Consider the following 19,307-nt stretch of genomic DNA (forward strand, 5'->3'; position numbering starts at 1 on the left):
ACTTTGTTTGGCTGTGATGCTAGGTGGCTGTGGAAGCCCCTGCCTGTCCTTGTGCGACTCGTGTTAATGGATAGTGTGGGCTGCCTCCCTCCCATCCAAAGAGAGGGTCTGAGATGGCATGCAGCCCAGAGTTGAGGGCCCCTGGCCCAGCGTGCTCCCTGCATAAGAGGTTCCTGTCCATTTCTGAGCATCCTGAGTGCTCAAGTCCCTGTCCCTTAGGGAGGCATGGGACAATGATGTTGTCATACCCCTATACAGTCCCTGCTCTGCCTATTCCTGGCTGTGTGTCCTTGAGCAAGTTAAACCTCGCTGTGAGCCTCAGTTTCCCTTCTACAGGGCCCTAGGGCAGGCAGCGGAAGGCAGGCCCACGGGGAGCTTGGCCACCAGCTCAGGTCCCTCCGTCTAGCAATGGACTTAGTACTGTGGAGTCAACTTCCAGTCACCACTTCCCCTCCAGCCAGCACACCCTGCTGCCATAGGGAATGAGACATAAAAGGTAGGGACCAAGGGCAGGCACCTTTAAGTGTACACCCCTCTGGACAGGGCCTGGGGACCCAAGAGCCTCCAATGTAGCCCCACTTTTAGGGATCTCTGGTGCGGGGTGGGGAAGAGTTCAACTTTGGCCCCTGAATTTAGGAAGTTCATGGAGAGTCCTCAGCTTTAGCAAAGAACCAAAGGTCAGGCTGGCTGGGGTCTTGCTCCCAGCAGCACAGGAAGACCTGGGAGTCCATACCTGCTGCTGGGGGTTGAGCTCAGTCGCTTGGCTCTCTTCTCCAGCCAGTCCTCCAGGTGGCCCTCAGGAAGCTCGGTGGTGTCCATAGGCCACTCCCTGGCCCGCCTCTCCTCTGTGGGGAACAGGGGGACAAAGGAAGGTGAGGGGCACAATCCTGCCTGCCCAAACCTACCATCCCACAAAGTAACAGGAATTGGCAGGCGCTGGGGCAGCCCTGGGATGCTACAGCAACCTTCCAGAGAAAAGCAGGCGGGTAGTCCAGGAGCTCTGCTGCTAGCTTGTCCCTTAATTGCTGCTACTGCCTCAGCCCATCTGCATACCGTGACCCTGTACTATGGGCCTGGCTCTGCAGTAATGGCTGCCTCCCAAGCTTTGGGGAGCTGGAAACAGGACAATGAGTGTAGAGGCTAGCCCTCAGGAGGGGTTCAAAACTGGGGTGCAGGGAGCAATGCTGGCAGTAGAACAAGGCTGAATCTTGGCTCTGCCACCTGCCAGGTCTCTGACCCCACACCAGGCAATGAGCCTCAGTTTCTCTGGTTTTTCTTGTCATATAATGTTGTACAAAAAAACACTGGTCATTGAACCAAAGCCAGGTGACAAGTGGTCTGAGTTCACACACGCTGGTGTGGGTGGGTGATGGGGTCAGAGTACTCCACTCCAAGTGGTCTGGGGTGGGCCATGCGCCAGAGGAAAACAGTCAAACTCATGGCTTGACATTCACTCTGGGGCTGGCCCTGGGCTCACTGCACAGGGTATCACTGCCTGCGGCATCATCACATTTGACAGGTCAGGACATTGTCTCCAAGAGGTAAAGCCATGTGCCAAGGTTACAGAGGACGTGGCAGAGCCAAGACCATCCACACTGCCAGCCTCCATGGGCCTCACCCTATCTCCATCTCCACTAGCATCATCGCAGCCTGAGCTCCCCACGCAAGTCAACATTCCCTGAGAGCCTATGGCCCAGGAGAGCTGGAGACACCACCACAGCCAGGACTCACTGGCTGGCGCCACAGGGCCTCACTTCACCCAGGGAGAGCTCCCGGAAACCCCGTGGCAGTGCCAGGGTTGTAGCCACACCACCACTGGCTCCCCAAGGCAGGGCACGGAGTCCACAGGATCTACCTGGGCAGAGGGAAGTGAGGCCTAACATGGGATAAGGGCAAAGGTCAAGCTGCCCCAGGCACTTGGGCAGCTAGACAGGGAAGCAGCAGCACCCTGGGAGACCCAGAGTCTGCCTGAGTTGCTGCGGGGCTCTATCAAGGCTCTGTGGCCTGAGTGCTGGCCTTGGTTTCTCCATTTGTTCAATGAAGGGGCCACAGGATATTAGTAAATATGTCTAAGAGGGAACTTCCTTGTTCTGTAATTGGGAAGTGAGGGGAGCGGTTCCCCAGGGCACACATGCCACTTTCCACAGAAGCTGAAATTGCCCCTCCCTGCAATCACCAGGCTGTGAGGATCCTGGGGGCAGAAAAAGGGCTTTCTTCAGCTCCCTTTTCCAAGTGCGCTGTAGGGAATCTGTCTAGTAGGGACTCCCATGTTGCCAGATCCAGGGGGAGAGGGAGGGGGCCACCAACACCTGCTGGGTTAGTTGCAAGGGCAGCTGGGGCTGAGGCCTACCTTCAGAGCTCCTGGGCAGGAGCCACACATTTTTTGCTTTCAGAGGACACACCTGTGTCTCTGATGTCCACCTCAAACTATGGATTTGGGGATTCCCTATTACCCTGAGCAGACCTTGGCCTGCCCACATGGTGGCTTCCAATGAGGGATGGGAGGGGAGGCACAGAGCAGTTTCCCCAGTCACAGATTCCACATCCCTCCCCAGCACTCCATTCCCGCCTTGCATGGGCCCCTGCTGAAACGCACCCTCCACCTGGATGCTCAGCTCCTGCAGGTCTCGCTCTGACATGTGGGAAAATCTGCAGTTGGAGCCAAAGTCACACTGGCCTGCAATAAGAAGACAGAGTTACTTGCCATTCAGAAAGGGCTCCTATCACAGGCTGCGAGCACCCTGATGATGGTTCCTGAAGTTTTAGCGACAAGGTTTTAGGGTCTAGAGTAGCAACTTCAGCCTGAAACAAAAAATGGGACTCTCTCTGGTCCCAATCACACGCAGCAGTTCCAGCAACCTTGCCTGATCCATCACGCATTGTGCATGACCCTCTGCAGACAGCCCCCCATGCTGAAGACCAAACCTGGTCACAGCCAGTCAGGACTGGGCTGTACAATCTCTGCAGGCTCTCTCATCACCAGCCTCCTCCTCCCTGCCTCCATGAACTACATGTGGGTTCCTGAAAGATCACGCTTCCTCCTCCACTCCAGGCTGTTGCACATGCTGTGCTCCGACCTGGTACCCCACTTGCCCATTTGGCTTGCGTGAGCAGCTGGACTCCTCAAAAAGACCTCAGCAGCACCTTTGCCATGGAGGAACCAAAGTTTGGGTGGTTCTTCCAGTCTCAAACAGGGAAACCAAAGTGTCTTGAAATAACAGTATGCCAGTGTCACCTACCAGTGTCAAATGCTCCTCAAAGTCAAGTCTATGGGAAAGCCCCGGATCTGCAGGCCTGGTGGCCATTTTGGGGGGCAACACCATTTCGTGAGAAGAACACGGTTGTTCATCCAGCTTCCCAAGCTCAACCACAGTCCCTCTCCCTAGTGCTAAGCTCCCTTGCAAACCAGGTGAATCACTGTGGTTTTCCTCTTTCCCTTGGCTTCCAGGAAGCTCAGGGCCAAACCTTCTAGTACACAGACTTCAAGAGTAAACATGGAAACTAGTTATTCTCCTGGTTTGTCTTATTTTTTTCTACCCTTACTTTCCTCTGCCTTGCTTACCAAGGTCTTTATCTCTTTGAAGTATAGTTGTTTTTGTGAGCTGAGTATTGAGCAGTCAAATCAATACTTACTTCTAAAAAGCTGAGGACCAGACCAGGGAAAGAGAGGAGACCCTGACTACCAGTCAGCTGGAGCCAAGCTGCAAAGTGGGCTTGGGTTGGTGTCCAGGGTTGGGGAAGATACTCTACAGAGATACAAACAGGCCAGACAAGGTATTCTTGATCCCTGAGGGGACCCAAACCAGCAGAGCACTTTACCTGTCAGCAGGAACTTCCTGCAGGGTCGCTTGTTCTGCTCATCTAGCAAGATGGCGGCTGCATCTACAAGAGAAGAGAGGAGTTGGGTTCAAATGGCTCCACCAAGGAGGAAGTAGAGTCTCAGGGAACTGAGGAAAGAAAAGAGCTCCCCACGCACAGAGGAGTATTAGCTGCAGTTGACCACAGGTAGGGAAGTTGGACAGAGGGATCCAAGTTACAGTGACCTCCACCCCTCACCTCACCCAGGGTCAGCCAAAGGAGGCAAGAAATAGGTTTCAGGTCAAAGGTACTTTACTTTGACTGCACAATGGACTTACATAGGGAGTTTTCTTTTTTCCCCAATCAAACACAGAGGAAAAAAACCTTTTATTTTCACATAAAATCATTTTTCAAGTTTTAGAACATCTTAGGGCTAGGAATGTAGCTCAGTGGCAAAGTGTTCGCTTAGCATGTGCGAGGCCCTGGGTTCAATTCCCAGCACCACAAAAAACAACAATAACAACTGGCTGTCCCAGAACATCTAGAAATTTTAGGGAACTTTAATCAAAACATAAAAAAGTGAGAACTGACATGGACATCATGTAGTCTCCCCATTCAAGAACGTCATATGTCTCGTGTTATCTCCATCTTCTCTTTATTCCCTAATAAAATTTAGAAGTTTTTAAATAATTTTATTGCTCTTCTCTTTAAAACTCGACCTGGCAGATGAATTCATCAATTTAGGGACCACCAATTAACAGGACTTAGTTTTATGGTCATCCTGGTTGCAAGTGGCCCAATGAATTATTTTTTAGCTTAGCAGCCATGTTCTCAGCTGCTATATTTGAATGCTCTCCAAAGGTCCTGGTCCTCAACTTGGTATTGAAAGATAGTGAGTGCTCAGAAATGGCAGCAGTTCTTATTTCTCCTCATAAACCCACTGTACAGTGCTAATGTCCCCATTCTGCAGAGGGGTAATACTGAGTTTCAAACAGGGAAATGACCTGTCAAGGGTACATGATCAGGAGGTGGCAGCACCAGTTTTGAACCGTGGTGTATGGAAATCTACAGCCCTTGTTCTTTCCAAGTGGCTGCTGATTGCCTGGTGCCTGGATAAATGGCCCATTAATGGGGATGCCTCCCTGCAGGACAGTTGGTGGCTCAGTGGGGAAGAGGATCTGCTGGGGTTGGGAGTTGGTTATCCAAGGATTCGCTCCAGGGGGTCTGGCAGAGCCACAGGTGGAGACAGCAATGTGGAGAAGGGTTCATCCATCAGCACCAGACCTGTCAGACTCAGTTCACCCACTGGTGATGGAGACACCATGGCCTGTCCTGCCTGCCGTCCGTGGGGAAGTTGAGCTGGTGGGATTATGTGGATGTTGCCTAGGACCCCCTCGAGGCTAGGACCACTGAGGCAGGCAGGAGGGATGAGCCTAAATCCCAGACTAGAGGCACTGGCTAGATGGCTCATTCTACCCTGCCACTGGCCAGTGGTTCTCAACTCTGACATGCTTCAGGATCACCATGCAACTTTTAAAGTACAAGGACACATGCACCTGCCCTGGTCAGATTCTGCTTCAGCAGGGGAAGGGCATCAGAATTGTTAAAAGCTCCTGGGTACCTCTAAAGTGCACCCAGGATTAAGAACTCCCAGCCTAGGCCCTGTACAAAGAGGCCCCTGCTCCTCCACATCATGTCCAGGGCTCCTTGTGATCTCACCTGCTGGTCCTTCTCGCTTCATCTCCCAAAATGAACAGCTGCCTTGGTGCCCCATGTTTATTTACCCAGTCATTTAGACATTCATCTACCAATTGTGCACGAAGCACATCCTGTGTGCCAGGCACTGCGCCAGGATGAGGGTTTAAGTGGAGATCAAGTCAGAGCGGGTCCTTCCTTCCAGTCCGACAGCCACAGTAATCCATGTGGATATAAACGGGGTAAACACTGAACATGAACAAATGACCTGGCCTGGCCTAGGGCACGGGGAGGGCATCCCTGAAGATTTACTGCCGGAGTTGTGTTCTGAGACAAAGGAACTACCTTTGAGGACAGCAGGAGGACAGCAGGAAGGGCATGCCCACAGAGAGGACAGTCCATGCAGTGATCAGTGTGGCCAGGGCCAGGAGGGAGAGCCCAGCAGAACATGGAAACCCAGGCAGGACACACTGTGTAGTTGGGTGGGAGGTCACTTAGAAGGGTCCTGTTTTATCCATCTTTGAATCTTCAGAGCCTGTCTGGGGACTGAGGAGAGGCAGGTACTCACTGAGCACTGGCTGAATAAATGTGGCCATCAGATAAAGGGCCTGAGGCCAATCCTTCTGAGGACACAGAAGCATCATTCCTACTTAGTATAAACCCTAAAGTGCCAGTAATCATGGGATTACTGAGCCCTTATCCCATCCCTGGGAGGTTGGTACTGTTGTTATGGCTGTTTTACATGTGACAAAACAGGACCACACTGTTAGTAAGTCACAACTTGGTATTGACACCCAGGCAGCCTGGTTCCAGGGCCTGTCCTTGTCCTGACTATGGCCAATGGATCATCAGCTGCTCTGAGGGCCCAGGGATTTGTCAAAGGCCACAAAGCTGGGAGCAGAGAACGGGTTGCTCAGGGTAAGGCAGGCCTGGGGAAACCTCTTGAGGAAGAAGAGAGCTCATAAGTCAGCTTGGCCACCAGCAGCTGGGGACCATGAGTAAGGCAATCTACTGGTCTAGGTTTTAAATGCATCATCTTTAAGTGGGGAAACCCAGCCCACCAGCCTCCTTAGCAGAGCTGTTTTACTTTGTTTTGTTTTTGAATTCAGAAGCACTTTACCACTGAGCCACAGCCTTTTTTATTTTTTATTTTGAGAGAGTCTCACTAAGTTGCTAAGGTTGGCTTTGAATTCACAATCCTCTGCCTCAGCCTCCTAAGCTGTTGAGATTACAGGCATGTGCCACCATAACAGGCTTCCCTGCAGAGCTGTCCCAAGGACTAAAAGTGGCTGGGCATGTGAGAGGTTGATGGGAATGCAAGAGCCCTGAGGAGGGGACTATGGCACCAGTCTTTTTATTTTTCTATAAGGAACACAAGGATTTCTACCCATTAGCCCTGGACCCCATGGCCCTGCTGTACTTGGCTGAGGGTCTGGGATTAGGAGCAAACACCAATGTGAACTTGGCCTAGCTGATGCCAGATCACAGCACCCTGCTGGGTTTGGAAGATAGGGAGCCTTTCCCTGATGCCAGGATCAGGGGCTTCTCAGGTACCTAGGAGTCCGTGCTGCCCCCAATCCCCCATCTTGTCCCCACTCCCAGACCCTCCCAACCACAGCCATGTTTGGCCTGCTGAGCAGCCTTGCAGGTCACCTTCCCTCCCCAAACTTAGAAGCCTCAGTTTCTTTATCTGAAAAGGGAAGCATCTGGGAGAGCTTTAAAAACACCAGGCCTAAGCTAGGTGTGGTGGCACACACCCATAATCCCAACAACTTGGGAGAATGAGGTACAAGTCCAAGGACAGCCTGGGAAACTTGATGGGACCCTGTCTCAAAATAAAAAATAAACAGGGGACAACTGGGTATGAAGCTCAGTGGTAAAACACTTGCCTAACATGTGCAAGGCCCTGGGTTCGATTCCCAGTGCTGCAAAACAAGAAAACAAACAAACAAACAAAAAAAAAAAAATCAAAAACCATGCCTAGTCTTTTTTTAAAAATATTTTTTAGTTATCAGTGGATTTTAATTTTTTTTAATTTATTTATATGCATTGCTGAGAATCAAACCCAGTTCCTCACACATGTGAGGCAAGTGCTCTACACTGAGCTACAACCCCAGGCCATGCCTAGTCTTTATTCACCCAAACCCAGTGGGGTGGGGAGATCAGTTCTACCATGCCCAACTAGACTTATCTATTTAAATGTCTCTTGGTGATTCCAATCCATAGCCAGGGTTGAAAACCACTGCCTTAGAGAGTCACTGAGAAGTAAATGACAAGCCCAGCATGCAGCAGGTACTCAATAAATGCTCACTCCCTTCCAGTGAATTTTGAGTCTCAGACCAGAGAACTCCTTCCGTCTCCCTTCCCCTCTCTTCCTGGCTGCCTGAATTCAGTCTGTTCCTTCCAGGCTCTGGGCCCTGTCCTGGAACACTGCTCCGCACCTGTGGAGCATCACCCTGTCCGAGCTTATTCTAGGGGCTCCTAGTCTACCTCTCTCGAACTGCCAAGTTCCTCTCCTTTCAGCTCAGCTCCTGCCTGGCCCACTCTGGCCCTCCCTGACCACTCCTTGGTGTGACAGCTATGCAGCAGCACCCGTCTACAGGCATCCTGGAGGCTAGGCCGTGATGGATGCTTCTGACCTTAGCTCATTCACTCCAGTAGCACCTGCTTTGCAAGAGCCCCCACCCAACCCCAGCAGTTGGCTTATTTCTTCCTCCCTCCAGCCAATCATTCAACAGACACTTCCTGCACCCCACTGTTTACCCCACAGCAGAGTCCTTGCTGGCAAATGCCACATCTGCCAAAAGCTCTTCAGAAGCTGCACTCTGCCCTCAGGACAGTCTAACTTCCTTGCTGTGGCCTCCACAGACCTGAAGGATCTAGTCCCTGCCCGCATCCAGCTTTGGCCCCTACCATCGTCCCCATCACTGGCTACACCCTGTCCCCTGTGCCTGCAGGGCATTAGGTGCTTTGCTCATGGCCACCTGTTTGAAAGTACTCTTTGCAAATCCTTGGCCCAGAATGACATGGCTGGTCCTATTTCAGCTGCTGGCTCAAACATCACCTCCTTGGAGAAGCCTCTTTCTGTTCTCCATATCCCTAGGATGTTCCACTGTGGGTAGAGCACAGAGCCCTCAGTCAAGGTCATTGGAGAAAGGACCTTCCATTTTGGCTTGTCTCTATTCCTGGGGCTGGCTCTCTCTCTCTCTTTTTTGCTTAGCATATGCTCTATCACTGACTTACATTTCGGCTCCTTCTTCTCTTTTGATCCTCAAAAGAGTCCAGACTGTTACTGACCCACTGTGGTGCTGACCTAATTGTAAGAGAGATCAGAGTGCAGACTCCAGGAGCTCGGTCACAGAGCCCAAAGCACCCACCTCGGAACATGTCGTACCACACCTTCTTGGCCTTGAGGTGCTGCAGCCCATTCAGGTGCTTCTTTCGATTGTGGAGATTGTCCTGGAAGGAGCGGTCACAGTAGTCACAGAAGTATCGCTTCCCCATGGCTGCCTACACCAGGTGCTGAGGCTGCCTGGAAAGTCACAAAGCTCTTGGTCAGACCACTGGAGAAAAGGCTACAGGCCAAAGCTCTGGGGACAGGGCCCCTGAACTGAGCGCTCCTTGAAGGCCAGGCCTGAGCCAAGCTTTACTTACAGGCGCCCTGTTCCATGAGGAACTTCTATAGCTGATAAGGGAATAATAGGCCTAATACCAGAGGGATCTTTTAATTCTGACACACAGCTTCCAACCTCAGTCAGTTAAAACGACCTTACCCAGTGTGGAAGCACACGCCTATAATTCCATCTGCTCAGAGACTGAGGCAGAAGGATTGGTACTTCAAAGTCAGCCTTGGCAACTTAGTGAGACCCTGTCTCAAACAGGGCTGGGAATGTAGTTCAGTGGTACAGCACCCTGGGTTCAATCCCTAATGCTGCAAAAACGTAACTATAAGCTAGAACCTCAGAAAGTAAGGCCCAGGCTTCAGTATTATTTCATTTTATTTCTTGATACTAGGGATTGAACCCAGGGGTGCTGTACCACTGAGTCATACCCCCAGCCCTTTTTATTTTTTTGAGACAGGATCTCACTGACTTGCTTAGGGCCTTGCTAAATTGCTGAGGTTGGCTTCAAACTTGCTATCCTCCTGCCTCAGCCTCTTGAGTTGCTGGGATTATAGGGCATGTGCCACCATTCCCAGCTTTGGTATTTTTGAAAGCTCCCAGGTAATTCTAATACGTAGCTAGGCTGGAGAACCCCCACCTTACAGCCTCCAGCCAGCCTCCCTCATCCCCTAGTACATCTGACTCCTGACCTCCTTGTTCTGGTTTCCTCCATGCTGGCCCGTGGGCCTCCTCCCTGCCCCTCACACAAGTCAGGCTCATGGCTGCCTCCGAGCACATGGGTTTGTCTCTTTGGCCAAGATGTTCTCCCTGAGATGCCTGCCATACTTGTTCCATTTTTTTTTGGACTGAGGGTTGAACTCAGGGGCATTGACCCACTGAGTCACATCCCCAGCCCTTTTTGTATTTTATTTACAGACAGGGTCTCACTTAGTTGCTGAGGCTGGTTTTGAACTTGTGATCCTCCTGCCTCAGCCTCCCGAGCTGCTGGGATTACAGGCAAGTCTCATCACATCGGGCTTCCCTCCGTCCTTTGATCTTTGCTCAAATGCATCTTCCTGGCAATCTACAATGATCACTTTATTTAAAATCGCAGAACCCTCCCCTTCATTCCCTGCTTTATTTTTCCTCATAGCACTTAATGCCTTTGAAATAGTAAATTACTTGTTACGGTTATTGTCTTTCTCTTCCAACAAGAATATAAATCCATGAAGGCAGATATATTTTTGCTGTTTATAGCTGGGGCCCCAGCACCTAAAATACTGCTTGCTACAGAGTAGGCAATCAAGTATTTGTGGAATAAATGAGTTAATTTTCATTTTTCATTCGGTACAATCAGAGATTCAAGAGAGGAATAGATTTGTCTGAGGTCACACAGCTGGTAAAAATAATGGAAATGCAGGTCCCCTAAACTCATGTTTCTGGGTGTCTACTAAGCCAGAGGGCTCAGGCAGCAAGGCTAACAGCTTCCCAAGATTACTAAATTCTAAGGTGGTAGGTCCTCATCCAGTCTCAGACAGAAATGAGAACATTGCAAGGTCTTAAGACCCTTCTGTTGGCTGGGCATGGTGGCGAGTTCAAAGCCAGTCTCAGCAACTTAGTGAGGCCCTAAGCAACTCAGTTAAAACCTGTCTCTAAATAAAATACCAAAAAAAGGGCTGGGGATGTGCCTCCATGGTTAAACACCCCAAGTTCAATACCCAGTACTAAAACAAACAAAAAACCCTCTATCATGGTAACCACAGCTGCCATTCCTGTCCAGGAAATCTGCAGCCCAAGGTGAGTGGCTTTCACAGCCAGCATCTGGGTCCTCCAGCTTGATGTCACAAGACCAGAGAAAGAATGTGTCCACACGCAGCTACCAAGTGGCACCTGTAAAGACTGAGCCTAGATCAGTCCCTCAATCTGGAGTCTGGTCCCTCACTTCACAGAGCAGACTTCTGAGGCCCAGAGGAGTATGGGAAATGACTTCCCTGAGGTCAGAAGGTGGCTTCCCAGGCTGTTAGCCAAAGTCCCAGATTCCCAGGACCTGGCAAATAAGGATGAAGCTGGGACCCGAGCCACAGAGCAGACGGATGAACAGGGAGGTAGCGTGGGACAGATGGGGGAATGCTTCTTGAAGAAAGACTAGGGATAGATGCGGAGACAAACAAGCATTCTGGCAGTCCAGACAGACGAGCAGGCTGATGGAGAAAGTTGCTCCTGCAGCAGACAAGGACAGCAGCCATTAAGTCAGGGGCTGTAATAGGATCAGGAACAGCCAGTCATTCGAAATGAAAACGTATAAAACCTCTCTTCTCCCATTACTGCTGAGAAACCTCATTTCAGACATGTGGACTTGATATATTAAATTTGGCAGCTCTAATACATCCCGTCTTGCCAATAAACTTATAGGAATTGGATTGAAATTGTAAGAGATGAACGTTTAACGGCCGAGTGCTTAACCAAGCCATTCACGAAGCTTGAAGCTCCAAGGAGCTGCGGGCTCTGGAGAGCAACGGGGAAGGGAGGAGAGGGAGTGTCCCTCTGTGAGACTGACACACAACAGTGGCTCTGCAGCAGACTGAGCTGGACCACACAGGGCACTGAGAAGCTGGCTGTGTGACCTTGGCCAAGTCACTGCCCTCTCTAGGACTCTATTTCACTGTAGGAATATGAGGCAGTGGGTTTGAATGATCTGATTATTTCAGGAGTGTACAGAGAAGTTTACTAATGCAAATGGATTAAGGCTGGGGATGTAGCTCAGTGACAGAGCACTTGACTAGCATGTGCAGGACCCTGGGATTGATCCCCAGCATCACTAAGACTAATTATGTCTAGCATTAGCGAGTGTTCAGTAAGTGTTAACAATTGTTAAAGTTAGTGGTTTATTGAGCACCTACTATTCTCACTCATGTCCTGCTTGGGCAAGGGAAAGGGTTCCCATCAGAGGGATGGGCTCGCTGCAAAATAAAAGTTAAGATATATATACATCAGAAATAAAGACAAAAAGGCAAGAATAATTTTGAAGAAGGGTTGTGACTGATTGAACTGTCCAGAAGGTCTGGCTCTAACAAAGGAAGGAGCCCGTGTTTGCTTTATTTATAGTGGTAGAGATCATAGGGGACTGCCAGGAGTTTTTTCGAGAAAAACAGGATGGGGATGAAGGTAAGCAAGCCATTTGGCTCTAGCAGGTCACTCCACACTGATGCTTGTATCTGAACCTGAGCAGTGACCTAATGCAGGATACCACATGACTCACGTGTTCTCAAACAGTGATCCAACTGTGAGTTCCTGAGACCAGATATTCCTGGTTAATGGCTCGAACTTTGCCCAGTTCTCACACAAGTCATGGATGGCTCCTGCATATTTCCCCTTTTCTATTTTTTAAATGCAAATGATGGGCAGCTACTTCGAGTTCCAGAATCCTAGTTCTGAGGGTATGGCAACCTATTATTAGGATACAAAAAATAATTAGTAACGAACATTACCATTCCAATAATATACCATGCAGAATGTTTCAATATATTTCTAGGAATAAAGTCATTCAATTCATGAAGTATTTGATCAGCTAGAGATGGTCCATGAGATTAATTCTGCTTTTCTGAATATCCTGGATGTGATGATGTAACACCATAAGGCTATTATTATTGCTATGCCAAATGCCCGTTAGATGATTTTTAATTATTTCCCAATCCCACTGGAAAGTATGATATTTAGCTGCAGTAACACAGACATACTTATAGTCATGGCATTTAAGCCTTCGTTTAACTTTGCGGGCGGAAAGTTCATTACTGATATTTGTAACAGTAGCTGTTAAAGCATTTAATGTAGTCTCAATCTTTTCATCAATACTTACCTAATTGTACAGAGCTTTGAAAGTATTTTGAGTCAAATTATTAAGAAAATGATCTTGGTTAAATTACATTTCTTAAAAGTTACATGATATTTATCATCTTTTTTCTTACTTTTACATTTTCAGTAATTAAAGCCTAAGAGGATTAAACATAGGCTTGTAGGCCATAGCAGGAACCCTCCTCATAGTTCTTGCCTACAAAATCAGGCTTAGGGTTATCTGTATAATGGAGAAAATCTGAGGCTACAATTAAACACCAGAGATCTTTCTGAATATCATCTTCCCTGAAAGTTAGAATATTACCAACAAAACTTCCAGGGGTCATAGCATCTTGACAGAATGGACTATGCCCCTACATATAGTGAATATGTCTGTACAGAAGCCTGAAATACATTAAAATATATAGAACCCAAATTATTATCAAATAAGAAATAACCACTAGAAGCCCAAATGTGAATTACTGATCTTTGTAGTGTAAGATCAATCAGTTTGCTGGGCTCTGATTTGGTCTCCATTACATGGTTACTAATAGTGCACAGCAATACCCAAACAATAGGGAGTAGTCTGAATCACACGGAGTTTCAAAATATCAGAATGATTGTACATCTAATCTTATTTTTGTATTCTGAAAATAGTTCTAGATAATTCAACTATTCTAATTTCTTAGATATTCTACTATATTAAAAATGCAAATTAAACATGGTTGCCTGTAAATTCTTTTCAAGAAGTAATCGCAAAACACATTTAGTGTCAGTGCTGACATGTTAAGTCTTCCTGGTTTTGGACATTCTGATGTAACTGTCTTTTATCAATTTTTTAAGATCAATCCAAAACATATTCACCACTTTTAGAGATTTTATGTTGCATTGGCAAGACATTTGCACCTTTCATCCATTTAGGAAAGGTGCCAAATTCTATTGCAGAACAATTAGGGCAGTAAGGTATTAATGGATGTTCATGGAAATGACTGGCTTGTTATGAGTAACTCCCATTTTAATAACTGATCGGACATATAATCTTAAGTTCCAAGGGCCAGTATGATTGGCTGGCCTAGGTCTTCCCTATGCTATTTTTCCCTCAAAAGTTACCTTTAAATAGCCAGCATATTTATCATGGGACCAGCATACAGGTAATTTCCCACTGTAGTCAGTATAATTAAATCCAGTATCATGAATAAAAGTGATATGTTTATTTGTAAAATTTCACATCATGTGGTATCATTAGTAAATACTGGATGGATTCCCCAGTCCACATTGCTGGGTGCATTAAAGGTGGATCTGGGAAATGGGTCCAGTGAGTCTCTCCATGGATTCTACTTATCTGACAGCTCAAAAAAGCTAGTATGGCTATAACTTGGTGGTTGGAGTCTTATTATCTCTCTGTTGGTGAACTATCTGTTCAGCCTGAAGTGTCAGGTCTTACAGTTGTCTTCACAATGACAGGTTGGTTTTTCTGGAACTATACAAGTATAGCCTCTACTCTTAGTATTATAGAATCTGATTTATTCTATTGCTGCATGTGTCAATCAACAGTGGTGAGACTATTAATATCACAATTTAAAAATTTTTTTTTGAAATAATTTTGTGAGATTTAGTGGGTTTATGTAAGGTTGTTTGCCCCTTTTTCATTTTTTAAAATTGTAGAAAAAAGTTGATGAAATAGGGCTGGGGAGATAGCTCAGTTGGTAGAGTGCTTGCCTCACAAGCACAAGGCGCTGAGTTCGATCCCCAGCACCGTGCAAAAAAAAAAAAAAAATTGATGAAATATTTTTATTTGGCCAGGAAAATTAGTAAAAGTTACCTGTTAGGCATGTGAGGATGGTTAAAGTCATTGCTATTGAGCTAAAGAGGGCATTACAGTAAAAGAAGGCCTAGTTTTTACCAAATGTATGATTTGATTTTGTCTCTAGCAGTGGGCTGAGCAACAAAATTATAAAATGGGGTCAGTACAGATACTGAAAGTCAGTTTTACAACTTGTTTGTCTTATAGGTAATGGCCTTATTAATTTAAATTAACTTGTTATATTAGAATTGGTATTTGTATAAGGCAAAAATAAACAGTAGTTGCAAGGTTTATAAGGGAAATATAATATTAACAAGAGTAAAACATTTAATTTTTATAATAGTTATGAATTAAGAAATATAATTTTGTATAACTTTAAATATTTAGTTATATATAATATTTTCTGTTTATATTAGGAATACAGTAAGTTGTATAACAAAAATTTATCTTTTGAAGTTAACCTTAAACGAACTTGAATGATTATCTTTTTTTTTTTTTTTGAATGATTATCTTAACCTGGAAAGAGATGCAGTTTTTTTTTAATTTAATAGAGGTGGCCTCTACAAAGGATACAGAAGATATCAACGGATATTAAAAAAAAAAAAAAATAAGAACTACATATGTTCAGTGAGCACAGGAAAAACCTTTTCTATTTAATAAAAATGAAGTAAAATAAGTAGCTTTTTACCTACCAAATTATGAAAAAATTTATATTATCATCAAATTTGGTGTTGATCCAAGTATGGGGAATTAGTACTTTCAAATATTATTGGGCAGAATGTGAATTGGTAGTATCTGTTAGGACAGTGATCCAATAAGTTATTCAAAAGTCTTAGAATTTTACATGTCACTGATCTAGCAATCATGTTTTAAGGGATTTATGCTAAAATAATTTTTGTATGAATATTCTTAATAATTTTGGTTTTTAAAAAATTTTTAGTTGTAGATGGACATAATAACTATATTTTATTTACTTTTTTTTTAATGTGGTGCTCAGGATCGAACCCAGTGCCTCACATGTGCTAGGCAAGTGTTCTGCTGCTGAGCTACAACCCCAGCCCATAACTTTGTTTTAAAATAGCAAAAATAATTTAAATGTCCAACATTGGGTTTTGGATAAAATGATAAAAAACCTGGCATTAAAATTCATACTGTGAAGGAATATTAATTATGTGTAATTTAAAATAATTTGACACATCTCTTTTTATGCTTTTAAAATTCTCTTTGCCTTTACTTTGGACATTTTGATTATAATGTGACTTGGAGATCTATATTAGACTATCATCAAATTTCTGAGAAGAAACCTTGTAGACCAAGAGAGAATGAGATTATGTATTAAAAATCCTCACAGAAAAAAAATAATTGCCAGTCATCAGTGCTAAATCCAGAAAAGCTGTCCTAAAAAGATAAAAGAGAAAAGAGATTAGTTAGAGGAAAGGGACCGAAGGGTGGGAGGTGGGGAAGGAGGGGGAAAATGCTGGGGAGCAATATTGGCTAAATTATATCATTATATTGTGTGCATGTATGCATATGTAACAACAAACCCCATCATATGTACAACTATAATGCACCAATAAAAAAGATGTGGAAGAAAATTAAATAAATAAAATTGTACAAGTTTAAAAAAAATTAATATGATTCTATATGTATATCTACAAGTACATGTACGGAAAACAGTTTAGAGGTTATGTACTAAATGTTAATAGTAGTTATTTATGAATAGTAGAATTTTAAGAGATTTTTATGTATACTTCTTAATTTTTTTTAAATGGGACTCAACAAATTTTAATTTTGAAACTGTTAGTTTCTTATTTGAATATTATTTTATAAAATTTTTATATGTAATTTTTTGGATTAATATATATTAGGTAACAATTTAATATTATATCTGAAACATGAAACAGACAAGAGAGTTTTTTTCTCTCTCTCTTTTTTTTTTTTGCGATGCTGGAGATTGAACCCAGGGCCTTGTGCTTGCAAGGCAAGCACTCTACCGACTGAGCTATCTCCCCAGCCCCAAATTATGTCAATTTTGATATCATGTAAACATAATGTAAATATAACCATTGTGTGCACACATTTATAAATTAGTCAAATAGACAAAAAGAAAAATTTTTATAACTTTTGTAAGTGGAGCTCCACAATAAAGGTACAAATACTTATCAAAGTTTTTATCTGATTTAACCTGTTTAGGAATTTAAGATATAACCAATCAAACTTTTATGATTTGGCCTGCTTTGATGGATAACAGGTTTGAAGTCCAAAAATAACACTGAAAAGTATTTCAGATTGCTGACATTTTGTCCTAAAACTGTTAAACTCACCCTTAAAGAGAAGAATGAATCCATTAAAAAACACAATTAGAAAATCTTTTATTAACTTTGGAATTAAAAGAAAAAACTTTTTTTCTAGTTTAACTTTAGCTAAATACAGAGAATGAGAAAAAGCGAATGGATTCCTATGATGAAGCCTGTTGGTGAAACAGTGAATTGCAGCTTTTTAACCTTAAAATAGCTCAGGTTTTAAGTAGAGAGCCACCGCCCAGTGATTAGCACCTTCCTCTTGGAAGTGGGAGGTCGTTGGTTCTAACTCAGCCGTAAAGATTTTTTATTTTATTTTTTTTTGCCAGCTAGTTGTTAAATCAGGTAAGTAAAAGACTGCAGCTAAGATTTTAATTTTTCTTTCTCCTCATGCAGTAGGATTAAAAAAGGGTTAGCTTTCAGGAGCAGGGGAGCACGGGGGAAGGGCTGGGAAAAGCCTGTGAAAACTGTGCGGGTCTGGAGACTGGGCTGGCCGCCATCCATCTGTGCGCCCTGTGCGATTTAAACTCCATGGTAATCCCCGCTGCCCTTGCCGTCGGTGCCTCCTATCTGCACACTATCTCCCCCCCCATCTTGGTGGCCTGGCCCTGAGGGGCTCTGCCTGGGCAGGAACCAGCCACGCTCTCGCTCTCGTGGGGCAGGCAACATTGCGAGAGCCTTCCCAGCGGCCCCGGCTGCTGCCTCGCAACCCGGCCACTTCTGCAGAGCGGGGAGCTGTGGCGGGAGCACACATATTCAGATTATGAAACTTGCCAAATAACGTCCCTATTTTAGGTTAGAGATTTTCCCGTATTCCTGATTAGGATCTTTTCTCCCAGCCTTTTAAACTCCAGCATCTAACTCTGCTAGCTTGCATCACCATTTTTTTTGCAGCGCTCCCGGCAGAAAAAGGAACCGTGGGCAGACTAGGCAGGCAGACTTGCCGATCGCGTCTGTATGATTTAAAGCAACCGAGTCTGTTACCACTTTTAAGAGTTGTAGAAGTTGCATTCTCTTTACTGAATTTTCGCTCTGACCAGGATATCAGGTACAGCTGGGTAGATTTCTCTCTATTTACAGTCTGAATTCCCTGTGTTTATGGTCATGCTAAACATAGATTCCCCTCTCCTCTCAATAAAGTACTCCACCTGTGTGTTCTCTGTTTCCAGGAGAGGAGGCCAAGTACCCACCTGTGACTTTTCTTCTGAATTCCTCGAGATTGGGGCCCCACGTTTGGGTGCCAGTTCTTGCTCACTTCCCTCCTGAAGGGAAACGGTTCCTGTGGGAGGGATGGGCTGGCTGTGAAATAAAAGCTAAGAAATATATACAACAGAAATAAAGACAAAAAGGCAAAAATATTTTTGAAGCAGGAGCGTGACTTATTGAGTGGTCCAGAAGGTCTGGCTCTAACAAAGGGAGAAGCCTGCACTTGCTTTATTTATAGCAGTACAGATCAAAGGGGACTGGCAGAAAAATAGGATGGGGGTAGGAGAAAAACAGGATGGAGGTAAGCAAGCCATTTGGCTCTAGAGGGTCACTCCCACATTCGATGCTTGTATTTGAACCTGAGTAGTGAGCTAACTCAGGCATTCTCAAACAGTGATCCAACTGTGAGTTCCTGAGGCCAGATATTCCCGGTTAATGGCTCAAACTTCACCCAGTTCTCATACAGGTCATAGATGGCTTCCCGCATACTATGCTAAGAACTTTATATGCATCATATGTAATCCTCAGGATAACCTGTGGGGACAGAATCTATAATGCCCTTTCAGATGAGGGCACAGAGGCTCCAAGATGTGAAATGACTTATCCAAGGTCATACCACTGGAAAGCAGCTGAGCTGGGCTTAAACCCAGGCAGCAAGGCCCACACTCTTAATCACTCAACCAAAGTCTCCTCCAACAATCAGACCACAGGCAGTTTTCCTTCATTAATCACTCACCATATGCCCAGGACCATGCTGGCCCTATGAACTCCAAGAGGTATATATTACAAACCCACTTAAGAATGGGAACACTGAGGTTCAGAAATGTGCTCCTAAGCTCCCTGGGTCATATTTGTAGGAAGAGAAAATAAGCTTCAGGATGGGAAAGCCTGTGTTCATGCCGTCTAACTGTTCCAAACCCCCAACTTATCAGGAAATCGAGGGCACAGGCCCCTCTGACACTCTGCTCAGCCATACTATGAAACAAATAATGAGCACTCAGTGGGGGCTATATCTGGGTCTCTCCCCCCCCCCACCCCACACACAAGGGCAAACCAGTTAATGGTTCCATT

The 19,307-nt window shown here is 45.4% G+C and overlaps 1 protein-coding gene across 5 annotated transcripts in view; it reads right to left on the reverse strand.

Moving 5' to 3' along the window:
• Zmat5 (zinc finger matrin-type 5) overlaps nucleotides 1-19,307 on the reverse strand; it is a 35,574-nt gene that overhangs the window by 4,854 nt on the left and 11,413 nt on the right. For 2 of the 5 annotated variants that reach the window (XM_047561237.1, XM_047561241.1), the window contains exons 2-7: nucleotides 18,221-18,309; nucleotides 12,355-12,542; nucleotides 8,871-9,025; nucleotides 3,820-3,882; nucleotides 2,597-2,677; nucleotides 734-845 (exon numbers count right to left, since the gene is read on the reverse strand). In XM_047561237.1, coding sequence (XP_047417193.1) covers nucleotides 734-845; nucleotides 2,597-2,677; nucleotides 3,820-3,882; nucleotides 8,871-8,997 — 383 coding nt within the window. In that variant the 5' untranslated portion in view covers nucleotides 8,998-9,025; nucleotides 12,355-12,542; nucleotides 18,221-18,309. Of the gene's footprint in view, nucleotides 1-733; nucleotides 846-2,596; nucleotides 2,678-3,819; nucleotides 3,883-8,870; nucleotides 9,026-11,142; nucleotides 11,316-12,354; nucleotides 12,543-16,079; nucleotides 16,129-18,220; nucleotides 18,310-19,307 lie in introns of all 5 variants that reach the window. The other 3 variants (XM_047561238.1, XM_047561239.1, XM_047561240.1) reach the window with 3 other exon arrangements.

Source organism: Sciurus carolinensis, chromosome 8 (assembly GCF_902686445.1).
Source record: "Sciurus carolinensis chromosome 8, mSciCar1.2, whole genome shotgun sequence".
Taxonomy (NCBI): Eukaryota; Metazoa; Chordata; class Mammalia; order Rodentia; family Sciuridae; genus Sciurus; species Sciurus carolinensis.